The sequence below is a fragment of the Zea mays genome, chromosome 5, assembly GCF_902167145.1.
Source record: "Zea mays cultivar B73 chromosome 5, Zm-B73-REFERENCE-NAM-5.0, whole genome shotgun sequence".
Classification (NCBI taxonomy): domain Eukaryota; kingdom Viridiplantae; phylum Streptophyta; class Magnoliopsida; order Poales; family Poaceae; genus Zea; species Zea mays.
Genome location: NC_050100.1, coordinates 1,088,127 through 1,115,827, shown reverse-complemented (window position 1 = coordinate 1,115,827; position 27,701 = coordinate 1,088,127). Strand labels below are relative to the sequence as shown.

General features: G+C 44.5%; 1 protein-coding gene across 1 annotated transcript; it reads left to right on the top strand.

The window, feature by feature from the left end:
* Positions 1–1,844: 1,844 nt before the first annotated feature.
* On the top strand, positions 1,845–8,584 carry LOC542544 (protein kinase AKINbetagamma-2). Its single transcript, NM_001112085.2, has 13 exons — positions 1,845–2,442; positions 2,971–3,058; positions 3,508–3,693; positions 3,958–4,092; positions 4,181–4,240; positions 4,998–5,087; positions 5,787–5,918; positions 6,821–6,965; positions 7,059–7,232; positions 7,412–7,475; positions 7,573–7,642; positions 8,016–8,133; positions 8,221–8,584. Exons 1-13 carry the CDS (start codon positions 2,309–2,311, stop codon positions 8,313–8,315), a joined length of 1,491 nt encoding a protein of 496 aa, NP_001105555.2. The 5' UTR covers positions 1,845–2,308; the 3' UTR covers positions 8,316–8,584.
* The last annotated feature ends 19,117 nt before the right edge of the window (positions 8,585–27,701 follow it).

The window sequence follows — 27,701 nt, the reverse complement described above, 5'->3', positions numbered from 1 at the left end:
AGGAGAGAGCACCGTAGGTCGATGGTCGTGTACTCGTGTTGAACCAAAGCACAAGTGGAAGCCAGCACACAAACAAGCAAAGAGGTTTTGGCCACAATGTCTGCAATACCCTATGTACTCTTACTACTCATCGATCGACGAACACAAAAAGGAAAAAAAGATTATAAACTAAAACACTAGTGAGCATTAAGACCTTCTAGTTTATGGTTGTGGTGAGAGTTTTAGTCTGATGGTTCTAGTCTATCTTTATGCCCCGCCCTTAGAATGGAGTAAATTCCATCGACCTATACTAGTCCCCTTTAATGATGTTATGCCCCTCCCTTCTATAGTGCACGGGAGGACAAAGGTCACATGAACCTCAAACCAACCGGCTAAGATCCAATTAACCCATTATTAACGTATTCTCGGAGTCATACCGTGACAATCCTTGAGCATGAATAGTGTTAGAGATATCCTTTCTAGGTAGTTGCCATACCCGTCGTAGGACATGTATGATATGTCGTGTCTACAGGTGTTAGGATCTATGTCGTTTGGTACAATGTAGGTGGCAGCATGCGTAACTTTTTGCACATGATAATAATTTATAATACACTTTACATGCACATGTGTGGCTACATGGTTGATGCATGTCAACATAGTGATCTTGATTACCCTACAACTCAAGTTATTGCAACAAAAATGTTTGTGAGGTCTGTAATGTCGTATATCACACATTTAATGTGTTGTACTTGAGGATTAGATATAGGATATATTCCTTAGGGCCATATTGTCCCTGCTGGACCTTGACACATCCTTTCTATCTCATGGCATGGTTACACTTGGATGTACCAAATCCCTTGTCCCTATGGTGCATTTGGCCTCGAAAGGTTCACCGCTCGGTCGTTTTTGGTGGTGATACCGAGGATCTTAAGGACCTTAGAGTCAGCCAAGGACCTGCTTAGTGCCTAAGTATCGTTGTGTGGACTGGGTCCAAAACTTCCTTGAGTACCAATTCATCACTACACCCTAGGGTACAAGCCCCTTGGGACTTAGGCTTATTCTCATGAGTGCCCCACGACACAAGGGTCCCGTGAGGTTACTCTAATGAGTACCTCGAAGCCTGAGGACTTAGACCGCTAACTAGTGTCCCAGAGCACAAGGCTTCCTACGAACTTAAATTATTTCTCCCTAGTTTCTCGCACGGTATTATATGCACTAATACATATAGCACCCTTGGAAGTGGTTGGCCTATGGTCAATATGATTCGTTATAGATTTAGTGGTATAGTTACTCTCTAGGGGCTAGTTTGGAAGTTCAAGGAAAATGAACTAATTCTTCTCTCAATTTCCTCTAATCCGAGAGGGTTTCTGAGTTTCAAAACTATCTCTAAAGCCTTGTTCAGTTAAAATTGGATTGAAGTAGATTGAGATAATTAAATCCCTTTTTAGTCTGAAAATTGAATAGAAAGTGATTTAATTCCTCTCAATCTCCTCTGATCCATGTGCAACCGAATAAAGTCTAAAAGGTGTTTTAATGTAAGTTTTCTATCGTTAAGGCCAGGTTAGGGATGGTCCTAGGGCACAGAGCTTCCGGAGCGATGATCTCAACATAGTGGACTCTTTGATAACTTTATATACTGAAATTCTTAAACATGGCGGCTGTCGAAAATATGTAATAATAAAACTGTAATAAAGAAGATGATGTGCATATTGCAGATTTGGAGGCAGCAAAGCAAGCAGTGTGAAGGGAGGGAGGCCGGCGTTGGCGTAGAAGATCCCGCGTTGGCGGAGGGCTCGTTTTCAACTCTTCCCCTCTCTTGCCTGCCTCCCTCCCTCCCTCCCTCCTTCTCCATCTCCGCTTTCCCTCCTCGCCTAGGCCTAGCCGCCCCCGCACGCCACGCCACGCCACGCCACATTCGCATCTCTGGATCCCCCTCCCCTCGCCCTCTCCCATTACCCGCCGCCGCCGCCGCCTCGCGCCCGCGACCCACCCGGCCTCCCACTTCGATCCCGCCCCGATTCCCTGCCCCCGCCCCGATTCCGATTCGTCACTGTATCGCGCGCGCGGGTGGGAAGACAGCGATGGCTCGTGGCGGGGGCCTCTCGCCCCGCCGCGGGTGATCTCTCCTCTAGCGGGGAGCCTTCCCGCGTTCCCAAGCGGAGGATCCCGTCGCAGCTGGTGCCTCACCTATCCCTCTCCTTCGCATCTCCGCCGTGCTCTCTCGCGCACCCCCTCGACCCTAGGTTTGCTCCTTCCCTCCCTTCCTCGCCACCCGATTCGATCTCGCTCCCTCCGGCCTCCGGCTAGGCTGCTCCGTCTCTCCTCCGCCATGTTCTCGCACGGCGCTGATTCCGCCCACGACGCCGGGGCCGTCGGCGTCAGCAGCGGCGGGGCTACCGTCCCCACCCGCTTCGTCTGGCCCTATGGTGGGAAGAGGGTCTTCGTCTCAGGCTCCTTCACCAGGTTGAGTTGAGTTGCTGCTGCCTATGTTTCAATTCCCCACCGATTATCACTGCCTGCTCTAGCAGTATGCATGTACTTCTATACTCGCGATTCCTCCTGCTTACTCGTGTTAGCAGATAGTTGCTCTCGCAGTTTTGCCTGTGCACAACTAGTTTCATGGTTCATTGCTTCCCAATCGAATGAATCTGGTCGTATATATGCATTCCTCACTTTGTATAGGTCTATTATTGGTTTAGTCATCCTAAGGTTTCTTACGCATCAGCTGCATATATATAGATATGTTTATATCCCTCTGCTCTGCTCTTTGGTGCAATGTATCTGTGATCTAATGTTATGCATGATACGGAAATACAGCTTACTCAACCAATGTAGCTTCCCTTAATCAGGGGCTATACCAGTTAATTATCCTTACATGGTAAAGGTGGAATTGTTTGGCTTTACTTCTCTCTGCCATTCGCTAAATCGCAGCCCCCTCCCTGTGAATCATCGCTATTCTGGTGCGCCTAACAGCTACACCTTTTGTCGTAGGTGGTCGGAACATTTGCCGATGTCTCCTATCGAAGGCTGCCCCACTGTATTTCAGGCTATTTGCAGTCTGTCTCCTGGGATTCACGAGGTTCCCCTTCTTTATCTCTAGATACTTAATTGTTGTCCTGTTCGTGTGGTGCTATTTACTGTTCGGTTTATTATAATTTCAAGTTATGGTGTTGCATGTCACCAACTATCTTTGTAACTCTGTTCGTAGTACTCTTTTTCTTAATTAATACACCGTGATTATTCTGCTCTTCCTTTTCATGTATTTCACCAGATTTGGATGCAGTTCAAAGCTTTTCCATATGTTCTCATGTAAAGTTCTGTTATTTATTAACCAAGTGTGCATGCCATGCATGTGATATTGCACGTTTTTAGAATAAGTCTTTGTAACTGCATTTGGTTACCATGCAAACTTATCTTTTTTGCTCCTGTGTATAATGTTCTCCTTTTTTTAAAAAAAAATAAAGTGTGCATGTCACCCTTGTGATCAGTGTGTAAACGCTTCCTAATTTGTTATTGACTTATATGCAGTACAAATTCTTTGTGGACGGGGAATGGCGGCATGATGAGCGTCAACCTACCATATCTGGGGAGTTTGGCATAGTTAACACACTTTACTTGACAAGGGAATATAACCAAATAAATACCTTATCAAGTCCAAGCACACCTGGAAGCAGGATGAACATGGATGTGGATAATGAAAATTTTCAACGTACGGTAAGGAAGTTCTATAATTTTATATTTTTAAAGCATTTTATGCTGGACATACATAGCCATTTTAGTGTAGTGATTTATGTTTCTGTGGGCATAAACAATATTTTGGTTTTGCTTGAGAATTATATTTATCTGCCAAAGTAAAAATGGTGATTACTGTTAGAACTTACTGGCAGCCTGTCAAGGTTGATACTCCGGCGAGTTTCTGACAATTATTTGAGGAGGGATAACATGTAGATGACAATGATATCACTCTTTAATGATCAGGTTACGTTGTCAGATGGTACCGTTTCAGAAGGTACTCTGAGAGTTTCAGAGGCTGCAATACAAATATCTAGGTGTCGTGTTTCTGAATATCTGAGTTTGCATACATGCTATGATTTACTCCCAGATTCTGGCAAGGTATGTAACATCAGCCATGCATTCCATGGTTTTATTTTCAGTTTTAAGTTTTTTTTAATAACATGAGTAATGTTATTTTGAATTTCAGGTTATTGCCCTAGACATTAATTTACCTGTGAAGCAATCATTCCATATTCTCCATGAACAGGTACCGAGTCTTACCTGATCTGTCACTTCCATTATATCGTCTATTGGCATTCATAAACTTGGAGGCAACCCCTGCTCCATACATGCATTTCAGCGTCAGGCGTTGGATGTCCAATGCCTGGGAGAGCTGCCTGGTCCAGCAGGTTTTTCTGAAGGCAAACCAAATAGGCCCAAATGTTTAAACTGCATTTTAGATTTGTTCTTGCTTTATATATTGCTTTTGTTTTCTCTTTGTAATGTTTGTTCCGGGGTCTTTCCCTTTTTCTTCTTAAAACAGTGATACACAGCTCTTCTGCGCGTTCGACAAAAATATATTGCTTTTGATTAGAATATAGAGGTGCAGTAAATATAGCAATTTGTGATATATAGATGCACTATTTGGTTCCACAGAATCTGATTGTCCACTGGAATTGATTTAGAACTCAAAACTACACTCGTAAATGCATATCGATAAACATCTTTGCAATAGTAGGTACAAGTCAATACCATGAACATGGTTGTGCACCAAGTGATTTCAATATTAGTGTCTTTATAGCATTCTGTTTTCCTAGGTGAGAATTTTGTTCTGGTCCCAATTGTAGGGCATACAGGACATCTGCTATTTCCTATGCATTCTAGCATTCTTATTATGGTTTATTATGACATCTTATCAAACTTGCAGTTCATTTTTAGCTGTCATCATTTTCCATTTTATGGCTTCCTTCACCATCAGTATTTGCATAATTTGGAATATTTTCATTTCATGGTTAAACCTGCAGGGGATTCCTGTAGCTCCTCTCTGGGACTCATTCAGAGGTCAATTTGTTGGTCTCCTTAGCCCATTGGATTTCATACTCATATTGCGGGAGGTAAGTTTTTTTTGGCTCCGCTCTTTGCGTTTAGTTTTCTTTTTTTTGTTACATTGATTTTCTTCTGTCATCCATGCACTCAACTAAATGTGGAATTGCATAGCAGAGAAGATTTCACATCTTCTCTCAGAGGATTTTGTAGTACACTAGTAGTCTCAGTTAAACATTGGTTGGACAATGAAAACAAGTGAACCCACTATGTTGGAACTCAAATGAACTTATAAATATTCTGAGAAAAAGTGTACCTACTTTGTAGGAACACAAATAATTTATAGTAGTACAGAATCTTTTCTTTTGCTTTTAGCAACTTGAATACATACATGTTCCTCATTTTACGAGATACCGGAATACTTAATTTGTGTTGTGTTAACGAGAAATCATCATACTGATGCTAGTTGAATTTTCCACATCCAAACAGTAGTTCTAAAACATGAGATTAATTTTGCGGAATCATTTTTGGAGCTCTTTGGAGACCATAAGTCAATGTACTTCCAGAACGAAGATATAAATGACTAGCATATTAATCGGTGTCACTAACTATTTAGCTGTGTTTTGTAAGCCGAAAACACGATAGTATGTGATGGAAATGTTAATCTGTAAAGAAATATATATGGTTGAGCACTTGAGCTCTATGTGGGCTTATCTTTTGATGTTACTTTGGTTTAATTGTTTTGTAAAATTACCATGCTTCTGCTGCAGCTAGAAACTCATGGCTCGAACTTGACAGAAGAGCAGCTTGAAACACACACTATATCTGCATGGAAAGAGGCTAAGCGGCAAACTAATGGAAGAAATGATGGTCAGTGGCGACCGCAACAGCATCTAGTGCATGTAAGTGGCGCATGTTTATGTTTAGGAAGTGAATATGAATCTCATACTGTTTGAATACAGTGTTTTTATGTTGAATTGATATTTATCATGAGATTGCTGGTGGAACCTTCATACTATATCAGGATGAAACTACATTACTACGATTCTGAATTGCTTATGGAAGGGCCTTCTAACATTTGTGATGTATGAGTGGCTGAAACTGCAGTTTGGCCTAGCTGCTTGGTTTCTGTGCTGGAGAATGGGTGCTGTGGCTCATTCATTTTAGGTGGGAGGATGGTGGTACTGAACTACTGATTTTGGCTAGTGGCTACAGCCAGAGGAGAGATTTGCAATTTCACCACCACTGGCAGTGGTTTTCACTAATATGCCATTGGACCCATAAATCATAGACACAGACGGACCCACCAATCATAGACATGAGTGGCATAATAGCAAAGAGGTAGGACTTGAGGGTTGCAAAATTGCAAATGTTCCACAGCCAGAGTAGCCCCTGCTGTTAAATCTAGCAGTAGATTTGATGGAAGCACCCGACTGTAGTTCGAGTGTAGAGCAGCTGGTGATGAGTAGGCATTAGTGTATGTGGAAGGAGCAGCAGTGCAGGAGTAGATGGTGCATGCAGGAAGGGTCCACTGAGCACTAGGGAGAATAACGGTTGCAGCTGATCTGATCAGGTAGGGTAAGAGGACAGCAAAGGGAGTAGATGTGGGGTGTTGGGCTTTGCGTGGAGTGTTAAGGGGAGCAGTGGGCTGTGTAGGGTCAGTGTTCTTCCTTTTTTGAATTCTAGAGTTTATACTTGTATTGACGAAAATTACATGATTCTATCATATGTGTTTTTTCCCTTGCATTTGAAGCTTCGTTTTTTTTTATTTGCCAATTCTTATACTCTTTCTTCTGTTGTTTAGGCCACCCCTTATGAGTCCTTGAGGGACATTGCAGTAAAGCTTTTGCAAAATGGCATTTCTACAGTGCCAGTTATTTATTCATCATCATCAGATGGATCATTCCCGCAGTTATTGCATCTTGCATCACTTTCTGGAATTTTGAAATGTAAGTTCTCGCCATGCGAGAACATGGAGCATTTTATGCAATGAGTAACTTGTTGCAAGATATCTAAATACAGTTTACCTGTAATCTTTTCAGGTATTTGTAGATACTTCAAAAACTCAACTGGTAATTTGCCTATTCTGAACCAACCAGTGTGCTCCATTCCGCTGGGTTCCTGGGTTCCGAAAATTGGTGATCTGAACAGTCGTCCATTGGCTATGTTGCGACCTAATGCATCACTTAGCTCTGCCCTTAACATGTTGGTTCAAGGTATGTTCTGTGCTTGTTTGGAAACTGCAGTTTGGAGATGCACAAGCCATTGGTGCTCCTGCTTGCATTTCCCATGGCAACTCTTGTTTATCAACTGAAGTTCAACACCAGTTCCATCGGAAACTATTGGCTCTTTCATGTAACTAATCTCTTAAGATTGCACTCACTGTTGGATGCAGCTGGAGTAAGCTCAATACCAATTGTGGATGACAACGACTCCCTGCTTGACACTTACTCTAGAAGGTACACCATTCTGACCTGCAGATGCCTGCTGTCTTCCGGCTGTGTTTCTTATAATTCCCCCCATGGATTTATCTATCCATTTCACCTCACCTTGCAGTGACATCACAGCCCTAGCAAAAGACAAGGTCTACACACATGTTCGGCTGGATGAGATGACCATTCACCAGGTATGCTAGTAAATACAGACACTCTTCTCAATCAAATCTTTTGGTTGCAACTGGTTTGAGCTAGCTTACCTTGTTTAACTTAATCACATATAGTGATTGTAAGAGTTGGGAATTTGGAAATACTGTCTCGCAGAATAATAAGTACACATATTCTTTGTAAGCAGTTTGGAAAATAGCTTGGGATCGTGATAGTTGATTTTGTGCTTCATTGGAGGATTCAACTTTTTTATGTGTTGCACATGTCTGCAGTGCCTTGTTGACTTTGTTTATTTCGGTAATAAGAGCCAATGCTGATAAGATTTGACCAGGTCTGTCCCATGAATCATGTATATGTTTTGGTTTGGGGTTGAAACTGGTGTGTTGTGATTTTCAGGCTTTGCAGCTTGGACAAGATGCCAATACACCTTTTGGATTCTTTAACGGCCAGAGATGCCAGATGTGCCTCCGGTCTGATCCTTTGCTGAAGGTGATGGAGCGACTGGCTAATCCTGGTGAGTCAACAGGAACCTGGAGGTTGCTGCTGCCCTCTGAACCTGAAGAACAATGTCTTACGTTTTTTTGTCATGTTTTGTTGTCAGGGGTGCGGCGGGTGTTCATTGTGGAAGCTGGGAGCAAACGTGTGGAGGGCATCATATCACTAAGTGACATTTTCAAGTTCTTGCTGAGCTTGTGAGGAGAGGAGGGCATGGCGGAGTTTTTTTAACAGTAGCAACCCTCTGGGCCTTTGGGTCCTTGCGGATAATTGGCTATCGTCAGGGTTCATGGTCTGTAAAGTTCCTTTTTTTTTTGTTTCGTTTTTTACCATTTGGCCCCTCCCGCTTGTATAACCTCAATTAATATAATGGCAACCTTCATTTAATATGAGGTTACTTGAGGGTTACTTGAAAAATTACAAGAGATGTTCTTTGCGAATAGTCTCTTTATACAGAGCCTTATACTTGTAATATGCGGTTTTTTAGCTGTCCCTTGTATTTAGAAAATTAATCCGATGTCTTTGGATTGTATATGCTCTTAGAACAATTTTAATAATAGCCCACAACGGATTTTATAATGTTGCCATGTCACATATAGTTAAATAAAAGTCTACTCACATAATTTTATGACTAAACAACATTTTTTTTTTGTCTTCGGTCCGCCATTTACGTTTTGGTCTCCATAGTACGGTAAGGCATTTTTGGTCATCCGTGAGTTTTTCTGATCGATTAGGCATTTTAAGTCTTCGGTCTGCCACCCATGCTTTCATCTCTTAAGGGCGGTGAGGCTACTTTTGTCCAACCCCGAGCTATAACACGTCTTCATGACCGAACAATGTTTTTCATCCTCCGACGTTTTGGTTTCATAGGCCAGTTAGGATTTTCATGACTGACCAACTATTTTTATGTCTCCAGTTTGTGAACCTATGTTTTTGTCACCCGTGATCTATAGCACATATTTTTATGGTCGAATAGTTATTTTTATGTCTCTAGTCCGTCACCCACATTTTATTTTGTACGGCCGGTGAGACCGTTTTTGGCCTCCCGTGACTTATAACACATGTTTTTGTCATCGAACATTCATGTCTTCCGTCTACCATCTATGTTTTGGTCCCTGAGACTACTAAGACTATTTTTGGCCTCCTGTGAACTATAACACACATTTTTATGACCGAACAACCATTTTCATGTCTCTGTCCTGCCACACCATTTTGTTCCTAGATGGTAAAGCAGTTTTTGCTCCCCCCGTGAGTTATAGCACACATTTTCATGGTCGAACAACCATCTTCATGTCTCTAGTCCACTATCCATGTCCATGTTTTTGTCCCTAGAGGCCGGTAAGGCAATTTTTGGCCTCTCGTGCACACGTTTTCATGGATGAACAACCTGAGAGCACCTAGAGGGAGGGGGGGGTGAATAGGTGATCCTGTAAAATCAAACACTAAATTTCCACAAACTTGATTATAAAGATATTAGTGCGAGTTAATCAAGTCTATGAGGTGAGCTCTTGCGAACACAGACAATCAAAGAGAGAGCAATCACAAGAGACACACGATTTTATCCCGTGGTTCGGCCAAGTAACACTTGCCTACTTCCACGTTGTGGCGTCCCAATGGACGAGAGTTGCACTCAACGCCTTTCAAGTGATCCAATGATCAACTTGAATACCAGGTTTTCTTCCTTATAGTTTCTTCCCGTTTGCGAGGAATCTCCACAAGTTGGAGCCTCCCGCCCTTACAAGATTGATCACAAAGAACGCACAAGAGTAAGGTTGGGAAGAGCAACACACACAAGACTCAAAAACGCAGCACACCCACACACACAAGCGAAGACTTGAGCTTAAATGACAACACAGGGAGTTCTTGACTCAAATGGAGCTCAAATCTCTAACACAACAAAGCGAATGCTCGGGAGCAGAGTATGGATGCCTTAGAATACTTAGTGAATGCTTGGGTGACTCCTCCATGCGCCTAGGGGTCCCTTTTATAACCCTAAGGCAGATAGGATCCATTGAAGACAATCTTGGAAGGCTAATCTTGCCTTCTGTCGTGTGGTGCACCGGACAGTCCGGTGCACCAGACAGTCACTGTATCTGTCCGGTGCGCGATTGCCTTCCAAAAAAGGCGCAGTCGACCGTTGCAGCTTCGGGCCCGATGGCGCACCAGATACTATCCGGTGCACACCGGACAGTCCGGTGCCCCCCGCCGACTGTTGGTGCGGGCCACGCGTCGCCCACGGATTGCGCGACCGACCGTTGCGCTGGCGACTGTTGGCTCACCGGATAGTCCGGTGAATTATAGCCGTACGCCGCTGATCTTTTCCCGAGAGCGGCCTTTTCACCGGAGACCAGCCTGGCGCACCGGACAGTCCGGTGTGCCATACTGAGCTGAGTTTTGGCTGCACCGAGCCAAGTCTTTTTGGTTTCTTTCTTCTTCTTTTCTCACTGTTTCTAGCACTCAGATAACTTCATTAGTATTAAAAACAAATGTATTAAGTCTAGAAACATACCTCATGCCTTGATTTGCACTTTTTCAATCTTTGTCACATTAGGACATAAAGAATATGTGTTGGGCACTTAATCACCAAAACATTATAGAAATGGCCCAAAGACACATTTCCCTTTCAATCTCCCCCTTTTTGGCGATTTATGCCAACACAACCAAAAGCAACCAAAAGAAGTGCAACATCAATGCAATTGATGACCAAATTGTTTTTGACTATAATTTGGCATATTTGGATCGCTCTTTACCGCCACTTAGTTTTTTTTGCAAATCAAATTCATTTTCCTACCTCTAAGTCAAACACACTTGTTTGGGCACATAGAGAGTTTTTCCAAGAGTAAAATTGATCAAGTGCCAAAAACTCCCCCTTTTCCCATAATCAAAATTCTCCCCCACAAGAGACCAAATTTTGCAATAAGCTCTATTGTTTTCAAAATTCACAAGTGGTAGCTGATCCATTTGCTTTGGTCTTAATTTCTCCCTCTTTGGCATTAAGCACCAAAACGGAATCATTCTTGGCCCCTTAACCCCATTGCCTCACCAAAAATGTCAATTAAGAGCAAAAAGGCAATAAGAGCATAAGAATGAACTTGGAATTAAGTACACTAATACCGGAGTGCAGTGGAAGTCTTTGCATGGTCCAAGTTCACCTTTCCCTTTCAATGCACCTTTGAGACTACATCAGGTATACTCAAACACACAGGTTAGTCTCAAAGGGTCAAATTGTAGCACTTCTCCCCCTAAATATGTGCATCATTCACACATGGACTTGTGAGGTCCGGGATCCCTTGCACAACTTGAGCACCATAAATAAGCAACAAATTACATAAATGCATGAAGTAACATGATCAAAGGCATAGAACCCATGTATGTTATAGATCAATCCAAGTTACACGAATCTAAGACATTTAGCTCACTACGCAACCTACAAAAGGTTTTCTCATCCAACGGTTTGGTGAAGATATCGGCTAGCTGGTTCTCGGTGCTAATATGGTACACCTCGATATCTCCCTTTTGCTGGTGGTCTCTTAGAAAGTGATGCCGGATGTCTATGTGCTTAGTGCGGCTATGTTCAACAGGATTATCCGCTATGCAGATTGCACTCTCATTATCACATAGGAGTGGGACTTTGCTCAGATTGTAGTCAAAGTCCCAGAGGGTTTGCCTCATCCAAATTAGTTGCGCGCAACACTGTCCCGCGGCAACATACTCGGCCTCAGCGGTGGATAGGGCAACAGATGCCTGTTTCTTGGAACTCCAAGACACCAGGGACCTTCTTAGTGATAGTCGCCTAGAGGGGGGGTGAATAGGGCGAAACTGAAATTTACAAATATAAACACAACTACAAGCCGGGTTAGCGTTTAGAAATATAAGCGAGTCCGCGAGAGAGGGCGCAAAACAAATCGCAAGCAAATAATGAAGTGTGACACACGGATTTGTTTTACCGAGGTTCGGTTCTCTCAAACCTACTCCCCGTTGAGGAGGCCACAAAGGCCGGGTCTCTTTCAACCCTTCCCTCTCTCAAACGGTCCCTCGGACCGAGTGAGCTTCTCTTCTCAAATCAAAGCCGGGAACAAAACTTCCCCGCAAGGGCCACCACACAATTGGTGCCTCTTGCCTTGATTACAATGGAGTTTTGATCACAAGAACAAGTGAGAAAGAAAAGAAGCAATCCAAGCGCAAGAGCTCAAATGAACACGGCAAATCACTCTCACTAGTCACTAGGGTTTTGTGTGGAATTGGAGAGGATTTGATCTCTTTGAATGTGTCTAGAATTGAATGCCTAGCTCTTGTAAGTGGTTAGAAGTTGGAAAACTTGGATGGCAATGAATGTGGGGTGGTTGGGGTATTTATAGCCCCAACCACCAAATGTGGCCGTTGGGGAGCCAGTCTGCTCGATGGCGCACCGGACAGTCCGGTGCACACCGGACATGTCCGGTGCCCCTGCCACGTCATCAGTGCCGTTGGAATCTGACCGTTGGAGTTCTGACTTGTGGGCCACCCTTGATGTCCGGTGGCGCACCGGACAGCTCCTGTTCATTGTCCGGTGCGCCAGTATGGGCAAACCTGACGTCTGCGCGCGCTGCGGCGCATTTAATGTCTCTGCAGGTAGCCGTTGGCGCGGGATAGCCGTTGCACTGGAGTCACACCGGACAGTCCGGTGCACACCGGACATGTCCGGTGAATTATAGCGGATGAGCCGTTGGCTTTTCCCGAAGCTGAAGAGTTCGAGCTGGAGTACCCTGGTGCACCGGACACTGTCCGGTGGTACACCGGACAGTCCGGTGCGCCCAGACCAGAGGGCCTTCGGTTGGCTCTTTGCCCTTTTGTTGAACCCAACACTTGGTCATTTTATTGGCTAGGTTGTGAACCTTTGACACCTGTATAACTTATACACTAGAACAAACTAGTTAGTCTAAAGATTTGTGTTGGGCAATTCAACCACCAAAATTATTTAGGAACTAGGTGTAAGCCTAATTCCCTTTCAATCTCCCCCTTTTTGGTGATTGATGCCAACACAAACCAAAGCAAATATAGAAGTGCATAATTGAACTAGTTTACATAATGTAAGTGCAAAGGTTACTTGGAATTGAGCCAATATAACTACTTACAAGATATGCAAGGAATGTTTCTTTCTTATATTACATTTTGGACCACGTTTGCACCACTTGTTTTGTTTTTGCAAAACCTTTTTTGTAAATCCATTTCATAGATCTTTTGCAAATAGTCAAAGGTAAATAAATAAGAGTTTGCAAAAGCATTTTTAAGATTTGAAATTTCCTCCCCCTGTTTCAAATGCTTTTCCTTTGACTAAACAAAACTCCCCCTAAAAGAGATCCACCTCTTAGTGTTCAAGAGGGTTTTGATATACCATTTTTGAAATACTACTTTCTCCCCCTTTTGAACACAATAGGATATCAAATGATAAAGACTTTTTGGAAAGCACTAAGTTTTTGAATTTGGTGGTGGTGGTGCGGTTTGAATTTGGTGGTGGTGGTGCGGTCCTTTTGCTTTGGGCTCATTTCTCCCCCTTTTTGGCATAAATCGCCAAAAACGGAGTCATTAGAGCCCTCGGTGTGCAATCTTCCCCTTTGGTCATAAATAAGTGAGTTAAGATTATACCAAAGACGAAGTCCTTTTGCGTTTGAGCTTTTACTCTCTCCCCCAAGGATGAAGTCCTTTTCCTTGATGCTCATTTCTCCCCTGAAGAAGAGAGAATTGCTCGGAGTGATGGCGAAGCATGAGTTACGGAGTGGAAGCCTTTGTCTTCGCCGAAGACTCCAATTCCCTTTCAATATACCTATGACTTGGTTTGAAATCAACTTGAAAACACATTAGTCATAGCATATAAAAGAGATATGATCAAAGGTATTTAAATGAGCTATGTGTGCAAGCTAGCAAAAGAAATTTCTAGAATCAAGAATATTGAGCTCATGCCTAAGTCTGGTAAAAGATTGTTCATCAAGTGGCTTGGTAAAGATATCGGCTAATTGATCTTTAGTATTAATGTAAGAAATCTCGATATCCCCCTTTTGTTGGTGATCCCTAAGAAAATGATACCGAATGGCTATGTGCTTAGTGCGGCTATGCTCGACGGGATTGTCGGCCATTTTAATTGCACTCTCATTATCACATAGCAAAGGGACTTTGGTTAATTTGTAACCGTAGTCCCGCAGGGTTTGCCTCATCCAAAGCAATTGCGCGCAACAATGTCCTGCGGCAATGTACTCAGCTTCGGCGGTGGAAAGAGCGACCGAATTTTGCTTCTTTGAAGCCCAAGACACCAAGGATCTTCCCAAGAACTGGCAAGTCCCTGATGTGCTCTTCCTATTAATTTTGCACCCCGCCCAATCGGCATCCGAATAACCAATTAAATCAAATGTGGATCCCCTAGGGTACCAAAGCCCAAACTTAGGAGTATAAGCCAAATATCTCAAGATTCGTTTTACGGCCGTAAGGTGGGATTCCTTAGGGTCGGATTGGAATCTTGCACACATGCAAACGGAAAGCATAATGTCCGGTCGAGATGCACATAAATAAAGCAATGAACCAATCATCGACCGGTATACCTTTTGATCCACGGATTTACCTCCTGTGTCGAGGTCGAGATGCCCATTAGTTCCCATGGGTGTCTTGATGGGTTTGGCATCCTTCATCCCAAACTTAGCAAGAATGTCTTGAGTGTACTTCGTTTGGCTAATGAAGGTGCCCTCTTGGAGTTGCTTGACTTGGAATCCTAGAAAATACTTCAACTCCCCCATCATCGACATCTCGAATTTCTGTGTCATGATCCTACTAAACTCTTCACATGTAGACTCGTTAGTAGACCCAAATATAATATCATCAACATAAATTTGGCATACAAACAAGTCATTTTCAAGAGTTTTAGTAAAGAGTGTAGGATCGGCCTTGCCGACTTTGAAGCCATTAGCAATAAGGAAATCTCTAAGGCATTCATACCATGCTCTTGGGGCTTGCTTGAGCCCATAAAGCGCCTTAGAGAGCCTATAGACATGATTAGGATACTCACTGTCTTCAAAGCCGGGAGGTTGCTCAACATAGACCTCTTCCTTGATCGGTCCATTGAGGAAGGCACTTTTCACGTCCATTTGATAGAGCTTAAAACCATGGTAAGTAGCATAGGCCAATAAAATGCGAATTGACTCAAGCCTAGCTACGGGTGCATAGGTTTCACCGAAATCCAAACCTTCGACTTGTGAATACCCTTTGGCTACGAGTCGAGCTTTGTTCCTTGTCACCACACCATGTTCATCTTGCTTGTTGCGGAAGACCCATTTTGTTCCTACAACATTTTGGTTAGGACGTGGAACTAAATGCCAGACCTCATTCCTCGTGAAATTGTTGAGCTCCTCTTGCATCGCCACTACCCAATCCGAATCTTGGAGAGCTTCCTCTACCCTGTGTGGCTCAATAGAGGAAACAAAAGAGTAATGTTCACAAAAATGAGCAACCCGAGATCGAGTAGTTACCCCCTTATGAATGTCGCCGAGGATGGTGTCGACGGGGTGATCTCGTTGGATTGCTTGGTGGACTCTTGGGTGTGGCGGTCTTGGTTCTTCCTCATCCTCCTTTTCTTGATCATTTGTATCTCCCCCTTGATCATTGCTATCATCTTGAGGTGGCTCGTCTTCTTGATTTTGCTCTTCATCATTTTGAGCCTCATCCTCATTTTGAGTTGGTGGAGATGCTTGCATGGAGGAGGATGGTTGATCTTGTGTACTTGGAGGCTCTTCGGATTCCTTAGGACACACATCCCCGATGGACATGTTCCTTAGTGCGATGCATGGAGCCTGTTCTTCACCTATCTCATCAAGATCAACTTGCTCTACTTGAGAGCCGTTAGTTTCATCAAACACAACGTCACAAGAGACTTCAACTAGTCCAGTGGACTTGTTAAAGACCCTATATGCCCTTGTGTTTGAATCATAACCAAGTAAAAAGCCTTCTACAGTTTTAGGAGCAAATTTAGATTTTCTACCTCTTTTAATAAGAATGAAGCATTTGCTACCAAAAACTCTAAAATATGAAATGTTGGGCTTTTTACCGGTTAGGAGTTCATATGATGTCTTCTTGAGGATTCGGTGAAGATATAACCGGTTGATGGCGTAGCAGGCGGTGTTGACCGCTTCGGCCCAAAACCGGTCCGGTGTCTTGTACTCATCAAGCATGGTTCTTGCCATGTCCAATAGAGTTCGATTCTTCCTCTCCACTACACCGTTTTGTTGTGGCGTGTAGGGAGAAGAGAACTCATGCTTGATGCCCTCCTCCTCAAGGAAGCTTTCAATTTGAGAGTTCTTGAACTCCGTCCCATTGTCGCTTCTTATTTTCTTGATCCTTAAGCCGAACTCATTTTGAGCTCGTCTCAAGAATCCCTTTAAGGTCTCTTGGGTTTGAGATTTTTCCTGTAAAAAGAATACCCAAGTGAAGCGAGAATAATCATCCACAATAACTAGACAGTACTTACTCCCGCCGATGCTTATGTAAGCGATCGGGCCGAATAGATCCATGTGTAGGAGCTCCAGTGGCCTGTCAGTCGTAATTATGTTCTTGTGTGGATGATGAGTGCCAACTTGCTTCCCTGCTTGGCATGCGCTACAAATCCTGTCTTTCTCAAAATGAATATTGGTTAGTCCTAAAATGTGCTCTCCCTTCAGAAGCTTATGAAGATTCTTCATCCCAACATGGGCTAGTCGGCGGTGCCAGAGCCAACCCATGTTAGTCTTAGCAATTAAACATGTGTCGAGCTCAGCTCTATCAAAATCTACTAAGTATAGCTGACCCTCTAACACACCCTTAAATGCTATTGAATCATCACTTCTTCTAAAGACAGTGACACCTATATCAGTAAAAAGACAGTTGTAGCCCATTTGACATAATTGGGAAACAGAAAGCAAGTTGTAATCTAATGAATCAACAAGAAAAACATTGGAAATGGAATGGTCAGGTGAAATAGCAATTTTACCCAAACCTTTGACCAACCCTTGATTTCCATCCCCAAATGTGATAGCTCGTTGGGGATCTTTGTTTTTCTCATATGAGGAGAACATCCTTTTCTCCCCGGTCATGTGGTTTGTGCACCCGCTGTCGAGTATCCAACTTGAGCCCCCGGATGCATAAACCTACAAAACAAATTTAGTTCTTGACTTTAGGTACCCAAACTGTTTTGGGTCCTTTGGCATTAGATACAAGAATTTTGGGTACCCAAACACAAGTCTTGGAGCCCTTGTGTTTGCCCCCAACAAATTTGGCAACTACTTTGCCGGATTTGCTAGTAAGCACATAAGATGCATCAAAAGTTTTAAATGAAATGGCATGATCATTTGATGCATTAGGAATTTTCTTCTTAGGCAACTTGGCACGGGTTGGTTGCCTAGAACTAGATGTCTCACCCTTATACATGAAAGCATGGTTAGGGCCAGAGTGAGACTTCCTAGAATGAATCTTCCTAATTTTGCTCTCAGGATAGCCTGCAGGGTATAAAATGTAACCCTCGTTATCCTGAGGCATGGGAGCTTTGCCCTTAACAAAGTTAGACAAGTTCTTGGGAGGGGCATTAAGTTTGACATTGTCTCCCCTTTGGAAGCCAATGCCATCCTTGATGCCAGGGCGTCTCCCATTATAAAGCATGCTACGAGCAAATTTAAATTTCTCATTTTCTAAGTTGTGCTCGGCAATTTTAGCATCTAGTTTAGCTATATGATCATTTTGTTTTTTAATTAAGGCTAGGTGATCATGGATAGCATCAACATTAATATCTCTACATCTAGTGCAAATAGAAACATGCTCAACATTAGATGTAGAGGGTTTGCAAGATTTAAGTTCTACAACCTTAGCATGCAACATTTCATTCTTAGTTCTAAGGTCGGAAATAGTAGCATTGCAAACATTAAAATCTTTAGCCTTAGCAATTAAATTTTCATTCTCTAATCTAAGGCTAGCAAGAGATGCATTCAATTCATCAATCTTAGCAAGCAAGTCAACGTTATCATCTCTAAGATTGGTAATTGAAACATTACAAACATGTGAATCAACCTTAGCATTTAAAGTAGCATTTTCATTTCTAAGGTTGTCAATCATCTCACGGCAAGTGCTTAGCTCACTAGACAGTTTTTCACATTTTTCAACTTGTAGAGTGTAAGCATTTTTAACCTTAACATGTTTCTTATTCTCCTTGATTAGGAAGTCTTCTTGGGAGTCCAAGAGATCATCCTTTTCATGGATGGCACTAATTAGTTCATTTAATTTTTCCTTTTGTTCCATGTTAAGGTTAGCAAAAAGAATGCGCAAGTTATCCTCCTCATTTTTATCATCATCCTCATCACTAGATGTTTCATTTTTAGTGGAGGACCTTGATTTTACCTTCTTTTTGCCGTCCTTGGCCATGAGACACTTGTGGCCGACGTTGGGGAAGAGAAGGCCCTTGGTGACGGCGATGTTGGCGGCGTCCTCGTCGGAGGAGGAGTCGCTTGAGCTTTCGTCGGAGTCCCACTCCCGACAAACATGGGCATCGCCGCCCTTCTTCTTGTAATACTTCTTCTTCTCCTTTCTTCTTCCCTTCTTGTCGTCGCCCCTGTCACTGTCACTAGACATAGGACATTTTGCAATAAAGTGACCGGGCTTACCACACTTGTAGCAAACCTTCTTGGAACGGGGTTTGTAGTCCTTCCCCTTCCGTTGCTTGAGAATTTGCCGAAAGCTTTTGATGATTAGGGCCATCTCCTCGTTGTCGAGCTTGGAGGCGTCAATTGGTTGTCTACTTGGTGTAGACTCCTCCTTCTTCTCCTCCGTTGCCTTGAAGGCCACTGGTTGCGCCTCGGAGGTGGAAGGCTCGTCAAGCTCGTTGATCTTCTTGGAGCCCTTAATCATGCATTCAAAACTCACAAAATTCCCGATAACTTCCTCGGGGGTCATTAGTGGATATCTAGGATTCCCACGAATTAATTGTACTTGAGTGGGGTTAAGGAAAATAAGAGCTCTTAGAATAACCTTAACCACTTCGTGGTCATCCCATTTTGTGCTCCCGAGGTTGCGCACTTGGTTTACCAAGGTCTTGAGCCGGTTGTACATGTCTTGTGGCTCCTCCCCTTGGCGAAGACGGAAGCGACCGAGCTCCCCCTCGATCGTTTCCCGCTTGGTGATCTTGGTGAGTTCATCACCCTCGTGCGCCGTCTTGAGTAGGTCCCAAATCTCCTTGGCGTTCTTCAATCCTTGTACTTTGTTGTATTCCTCCTTGCTTAGGGAGGCAAGGAGGATGGTTGCGGCTTGGGAGTTGAAGTGCTCGATTTGGGCCACTTCGTCCGTGTCATAGTCCTCATCCCCTATTGATGGTACCTGTACACCATACTCAACAACATCCCATATTCTTTTGTGGAGAGAGGTTAGATGAAATCGCATCAAATTACTCCACATAGCATAATCTTCACCATTAAAAGTTGGTGGTTTGCCTAATGGGACGGAAAGTAAAGGTGTATGTTTTGGAATGCGAGGGTAGCGTAGGGGGATCTTACTATACTTCTTGCGCTCTTGGCGCTTAGAAGTAACGGAGGGCGCATCGGAGTCGGAGGTCGATGTTGATGAAGTGTCGGTCTCGTAGTAGACCACCTTCCTCATCCTCTTGTGCTTGTCGCCTTTCCGATGCGGCTTGTGGGAAGAAGATTTTTCCTTCTTCTCTTTGTGGTGAGAGGAAGATTTCTTCTCCTTCCCTTTGTTGGAGGAGCTCTTCTTCTTCTCCCTCCTTTTGGTGCGGGACTCTTCCGATGAAGTGCTCCCGTAGCTTGTAGTGGGCTTTTCGCCGGTCTCCATCTCCTTCTTGGCGTGATCTCCCGACATCACTTCGAGCGGTTAGGCTCTAATGAAGCACCGGGCTCTGATACCAATTGATAGTCGCCTAGAGGGGGGGTGAATAGGGCGAAACTGAAATTTACAAATATAAACACAACTACAAGCCGGGTTAGCGTTTAGAAATATAAGCGAGTCCGCGAGAGAGGGCGCAAAACAAATCGCAAGCAAATAATGAAGTGTGACACACGGATTTGTTTTACCGAGGTTCGGTTCTCTCAAACCTACTCCCCGTTGAGGAGGCCACAAAGGCCGGGTCTCTTTCAACCCTTCCCTCTCTCAAACGGTCCCTCGGACCGAGTGAGCTTCTCTTCTCAAATCAAAGCCGGGAACAAAACTTCCCCGCAAGGGCCACCACACAATTGGTGCCTCTTGCCTTGATTACAATGGAGTTTTGATCACAAGAACAAGTGAGAAAGAAAAGAAGCAATCCAAGCGCAAGAGCTCAAATGAACACGACAAATCACTCTCACTAGTCACTAGGGTTTTGTGTGGAATTGGAGAGGATTTGATCTCTTTGAATGTGTCTAGAATTGAATGCCTAGCTCTTGTAAGTGGTTAGAAGTTGGAAAACTTGGATGGCAATGAATGTGGGGTGGTTGGGGTATTTATAGCCCCAACCACCAAATGTGGCCGTTGGGGAGCCAGTCTGCTCGATGGCGCACCGGACAGTCCGGTGCACACCGGACATGTCCGGTGCCCCTGCCACGTCATCAGTGCCGTTGGAATCTGACCGTTGGAGTTCTGACTTGTGGGCCACCCTTGATGTCCGGTGGCGCACCGGACAGCTCCTGTTCATTGTCCGGTGCGCCAGTATGGGCAAACCTGACGTCTGCGCGCGCTGCGGCGCATTTAATGTCTCTGCAGGTAGCCGTTGGCGCGGGATAGCCGTTGCACTGGAGTCACACCGGACAGTCCGGTGCACACCGGACATGTCCGGTGAATTATAGCGGATGAGCCGTTGGCTTTTCCCGAAGCTGAAGAGTTCGAGCTGGAGTACCCTGGTGCACCGGACACTGTCCGGTGGTACACCGGACAGTCCGGTGCGCCCAGACCAGAGGGCCTTCGGTTGGCTCTTTGCCCTTTTGTTGAACCCAACACTTGGTCATTTTATTGGCTAGGTTGTGAACCTTTGACACCTGTATAACTTATACACTAGAACAAACTAGTTAGTCTAAAGATTTGTGTTGGGCAATTCAACCACCAAAATTATTTAGGAACTAGGTGTAAGCCTAATTCCCTTTCACTTAGGAATTGACACGTCCCTGATGTACTCTTCCTATCAACCTTACATACAACATAATCGGAGTCTGAATATCCAATCAAGTCAAAGGTAGACCCCTTTGGATACCAGATCCCGAAGCAAGGCGTAGAAACTAGATATCTAAGAATTCGCTTAACGGCCACAAGGTGACATTCCCTGGGGTCGGATTGATATCTAGCACACATGCATACACTTAGCATAATGTTCGGTCTACTAGCACATAAATAAAGCAATGACCCTATCATAGACCGGTATGCCTTTTGATCAACGGACTTACCTCCTTTGTTGAGGTCGACATGCCCTGTCGGTTCCCATCGGTGTCTTTGTGGGCTTGGCGTCCTTCATCCCAAACCTCTTGAGAAGGTCTTGAGTGTACTTCATTTGGGAGAGGTAGGTGCCGTCCATGAGTTCCTTCACTTGGAACCCAAGGAAGTAGTTCAACTCGCCCATCATCGACATCTCAAACTTTTGAGTCATCACCCTGCTAAACTCCTCACAAGACTTTTGGTTAGTAGAACCAAATATTATGTCACCGACATAAATTTGGCACACAAAAAGATCACCATCACAAGTCTTAGTGAAAAGAGTGGGATCGGCTTTCCCAACCTTGAAAGCATTAGCAATTAAGAAATCACTAAGGCATTCATACCATGCTCTTGGGGCTTGCTTAATGAAAGGGAATTAGGCTTACACCTAGTTCCTAAATAGTTTTGGTGGTTGAATCGCCCAACACAAATAATTGGACTAACTAGTTTGCTCTAGATTATATGTTCTACAGGTGCCAAAGGTTCATCTACAACTACTAAATCGACTGTCCGGAATACCGTAGATTATTCCGGACAGGAGAAGCTTTTTGGAAAAACAGGCCAAGCGCGGACCGTCCGGGCCCCTGCGGCAGACCGTCCGTGACAGAAGAATGACCCTCGGACAGAACCAATGCAAAAACACAAGTTTCCACTACAGACTGTCCGGAGGAAAAGCGAAGACCGTCCGAGCCCTCGCGCGGACCGTCCGGGCTCAGGCGCGGACCGTCCGGTCGGTAAGAAACCGAAAAACCCGAAGGTGACGGGTTCGGAGAAATGAATTATAGGGGGCCTCGCGGACCGTCCGGGGTGCACGACCGGACCGTCTGCGACTGGCTCTGTCTGACATCTGACGACGCATTAAATGCAATACAGCCGTTGATATAGCCGTTACTGCTGACCGTTGCATTTTCAGCCGTTGATCTACAGGGGCGGACCGTCCGCACCAGGAGGGCGGACCGTCCGCGCTCAGCAGAATGGCCCAACGGCTAGGAAGTGGTTGGTGGCTATAAATACAACCCCAACCACCTCCATTCACCACATCCAAGCATTCCAACCTTCAACATTCAATACAAGAGCTAGCAATCCATTCCAAGACACATTCAAAGCCTCCATCTCTCCAAGTTTCACAATTGAGAAAAGAGATCATTAGTGATTAGTGACTTGAGAGAGAAAAGTGATACGTGTGTTATTTGTCGCTCTTGTCGCTTGGCCTTTTAATCGTGCTTTCTTGATTCTTTCATTGCGATCAAACTCACTTGTAATTGAGGCAAGAGACACCAATCTTGTGGTGATCCTTGTAGGAACTTTGTGTTCCAAGTGATTGAGAAAAGAAAGCTCACTCGGTCCAAGGGACCGTTTGAGAGAGGGAAGGGTTGAAAGGGAATTAGGCTTACACCTAGTTCCTAAATAATTTTGGTGGTTGAATTGCCCAACACAAATAATTGGACTAACTAGTTTGCCCAAGTGTATAGATTATACAGGTGTAAAAGGTTCACACTCAGTCAATAAAAAAAGACCAAGTTTTGGATTCAACAAAGGAGCAAAGGGGCAACCGAGGGCACCCCTGGTCTGGCGCACCGGACTGTCCGGTGTGCCACCGGACAGTGAACAGTTCCTGTCCGGTGCACCAGGGGACTCAGACTCAAACTCTTCGCCTTCGGGAATTCTCGGAAGCCGGCGCGCTATAATTCACCGGACTGTCCGGTGTGCACCGGACATGTCCGGTGCTCCAAGGAAGCTCGGCCTCCTGAACTCGCCAGCCTCAGGTTCGCGCGGCAGCCGCTCCGCTATAATTCACCGGACTGTCCGGTGTGCACCGGACTGTCCGGTGTGCCAGCGGAGCAACGGCTCCCTGCGGCGCCAACGGCTCCCTGCGGAGCATTTAATGCGCGCACAGCGCGCGCAGAAGTCAGAATCGCCCATGCCGGTGCACCGGACATCAAACAGTACATGTCCGGTGTGCACCGGACACCCTGGCGGGCCCACAAGTCAGAAGCTCCAACGGTCAGAATCCAACGGCAGTGATGACGTGGCAGGGGCACCGGACTGTCCGGTGTGCACCGGACTGTCCGGTGCGCCATCGAGCAGAAGCCTCCAGCCAACGGTCATGTTTGGTGGTTGGGGCTATAAATACCCCAACCACCCCACCATTCATTGCATCCAAGTTTTCCACTTCTCAACTACTACAAGAGCTCTAGCATTCAATTCTAGACACACTTAAGAGATCAAATCCTCTCCAATTCCACACAAAGCCCTAGTGACTAGTGAGAGTGATTTGCCGTGTTCATTTGAGCTCTTGCGCTTGGATTGCTTCTTTTCTTTCTCACTTGTTCTTGAGATCACAACTCCATTGTAATCAAGGCAAGAGGCACCAATTGTGTGGTGGCCCTTGCGGGGAAGTTTTGTTCCCGGCTTTGATTTGAGAAGAGAAGCTCACTCGGTCCGAGGGACCGTTTGAGAGAGGGAAGGGTTGAAAGAGACCCGGCCTTTGTGGCCTCCTCAACGGGGAGTAGGTTTGCAAGAACCGAACCTCGGTAAAACAAATCTCCGTGTCTCACTTGCTTATTCGCTTGGGATTTGTTTTGCGCCCTCTCTCGCGGACTCGTTTATATTTCTAACGCTAACCCGACTTGTAGTTGTGTTTATATTTGTAAATTTCAGTTTCGCCCTATTCACCCCCCCCTCTAGGCGACTATCAATTGGTATCAGAGCCCGGTGCTTCATTAGAGCCTAACCGCTCGAAGTGATGTCGGGAGATCACGCCAAGAAGGAGATGGAGACCGGCGAAAAGCCCACTACAAGCCAAGGGAGCACTTCATCGGAAGAGTCCCGCACCAAAAGGAGGGAGAAGAAGAAGAGCTCCTCCAACAAAGGGAAGGAGAAGAAATCTTCTTCTCACCACAAAGAGAAGAAGGAAAAATCTTCTTCCCACAAGCCGCATCGGAAAGGCGACAAGCACAAGAGGATGAGGAAGGTGGTCTACTACGAGACCGACACTTCATCAACATCGACCTCCGACTCCGATGCGCCCTCCGTCACTTCTAAGCGCCAAGAGCGCAAGAAGTATAGTAAGATCCCCCTACGCTACCCTCGCATTTCCAAACATACACCTTTACTTTCCGTCCCACTAGGCAAACCACCAACTTTTGATGGTGAAGATTACGCTAGGTGGAGCGATTTAATGCGATTTCATCTAATCTCGCTCCACAAAAGCATATGGGATGTTGTTGAGTTTGGTGCGCAGGTACCATCCGTAGGGGATGAGAACTATGATGAGGATGAGGTAGCCCAAATCGAGCACTTCAACTCACAAGCCACAACAATTCTCCTCGCCTCACTAAGCAAAGAGGAATATAACAAAGTACAAGGGTTGAAGAACGCCAAGGAGGTTTGGGATGTACTCAAAACCGCGCACGAGGGAGACGAGCTCACCAAGATCACCAAGCGGGAAACGATCGAGGGGGAGCTCGGTCGGTTCCGGCTTAACAAAGGGGAGGAGCCACAACACATGTACAACCGGCTCAAGACTTTGGTAAACCAAGTGCGCAACCTCGGGAGCAAGAAGTGGGACGACCACGAAGTGGTAAATGTTATTTTAAGATCTCTCATTTTTCTAAATCCCACTCAAGTTCAATTGATTCGTGGTAATCCTAGATATACTAAAATGACCCCCGAGGAAGTTATCGGGCATTTTGTAAGTTTTGAGTGCATGATAGAAGGCTCGAGGAAAATCAACGAGCTTGGCGACACATCCGAAGCTCAACCCGTTGCTTTCAAGGCGACGGAAGAAAAGAAGGAGGAGTCTACACCAAGTCGACAACCAATAGACGCCTCCAAGCTTGACAATGAGGAGATGGCGCTCGTCATCAAGAGCTTCCGCCAAATCCTCAAACAAAGGAGGGGGAAAGACTACAAGTCCCGCTCCAAGAAGGTTTGCTACAAATGTGGTAAGCCCGGTCATTTTATTGCTAAATGTCCTATGTCTAGTGACAGTGACCGAGGCGACGACAAGAAGGGAAGAAGAAAGGAGAAGAAAAGATACTACAAGAAGAAGGGCGGCGATGCCCATGTTTGTCGGGAATGGGATTCCGACGAAAGCTCAAGCGACTCCTCCGACGACGAGGACGCCGCCAACATCGCCGTCACCAAGGGACTCCTTTTCCCCAACGTCGGCCACAAGTGCCTCATGGCAAAGGACGGCAAAAAGAAGAAGGTTAAATCCAACTCCTCCACTAAATATGAATCTTCTAGTGATGATAATGCTAGTGATGAGGAGGATAATTTGCGTTCCCTTTTTGCCAACCTTAACATAGCTCAAAAAGAAAAATTGAATGAATTGGTTAGTGCTATTCATGAAAAGGATGACCTTTTGGATTCCCAAGAGGATTGTCTAATTAAAGAAAACAAAAAACATGTTAAGGTTAAAAAGGCTTATGCTCTTGAGATAGAGAAATGTGAAAAATTGTCTAGTGAGCTAAGCACTTGCCGTGAGATGATTGACAACCTTAGAAATGAAAATGCTATTTTAAATGCTAAGGTTGATTCACATGATTGTAATGTTTCAATTCCCAATCTTAGAGATGATAATGTTGACTTGCTTGCTAAGATTGATGAATTGAATGTATCTCTTGCTAGCCTTAGATTAGAGAATGAAAATTTAATTGCTAAGGCTAAAGATCTTGATGTTTGCAATGCTACTATTTCCGACCTTAGAACTAAAAATGACATATTACAAGCTAAGGTTGTAGAATTAAAATCTTGCAAACCCTCTACATCTATTGTTGAGCATGTATCTATTTGTACTAGATGTAGAGATATTGATGTTAATGCTATTCTTGATCATATGGCTTTAATTAAACAACAAAATGATCATATAGCAAAATTAGATGCTAAAATTGCCGAGCATAACTTAGAAAATGAAAAATTTAAATTTGCTAGAAGTATGCTCTATAATGGGAGACGCCCTGGCATCAAGGATGGCATTGGCTTCCAAAGGGGAGACAATGTCAAACTTAATGTTCCTCCAAAGAACTTATCTAACTTTGTTAAGGGCAAGGCTCCCATGCCTCAGGATAACGAGGGTTACATTTTGTACCCTGCCGGCTATCCTGAGAGCAAAATTAGAAAGATTCATTCTAGGAAGTCTCACTCTGGCCCTAATCATGCTTATATGTATAAGGGTGAGACATCTAGTTCTAGGCAACCAACCCATGCTAAGTTGCCTAAGAAGAAAATTCCTAATGCATCAAATGATCATGCCATTTCATTTAAAACTTTTGATGCATCTTATGTGCTTACTAGCAAATCCGGCAAGGTAGTTGCCAAATTTGTTGGGGGCAAACACAAGGGTTCCAAGACTTGTGTTTGGGTACCCAAAGTTCTTGTGTCTAATGCCAAAGGACCCAAAACCGTTTGGGTACCTAAAGTCAAGAACTAAAATTGTTTTGTAGGTTTATGCATCCGGGGGCTCAAGCTGGATACTCGACAGCGGGTGCACAAACCACATGACCGGGGAGAAAAGGATGTTCTCCTCATATGAGAAAAACAAAGATCCCCAACGAGCTATCACCTTCGGGGATGGAAATCAAGGTTTGGTCAAAGGACTTGGTAAAATTGCTATATCTCCTGACCATTCTATTTCCAATGTTTTTCTTGTTGATTCTTTAGATTACAACTTGCTTTCTGTTTCCCAATTATGTCAAATGGGCTACAACTGTCTTTTTACTGATATTGGTGTCACTGTCTTTAGAAGAAGTGATGATTCAATAGCGTTTAAGGGAGTGTTAGAGGGTCAGCTATACTTGGTAGATTTTGATAAAGCTGAACTCGACACTTGCTTAATCGCTAAGACTAACATGGGTTGGCTCTGGCATCGCCGACTAGCCCATGTTGGGATGAAGAATCTTCATAAGCTTCTAAAGGGAGAGCACATTTTAGGATTAACAAATGTTCATTTTGAGAAAGACAGGATCTGTAGCGCATGCCAAGCAGGGAAGCAAGTTGGAGTCCATCATCCACACAAGAACATCATGACGACCGACAGGCCGCTTGAGCTACTCCACATGGATCTATTCGGCCCGATTGCTTACATAAGCATCGGCGGGAGTAAGTATTGTCTTGTAATAGTGGATGATTATTCTCGCTTCACTTGGGTAT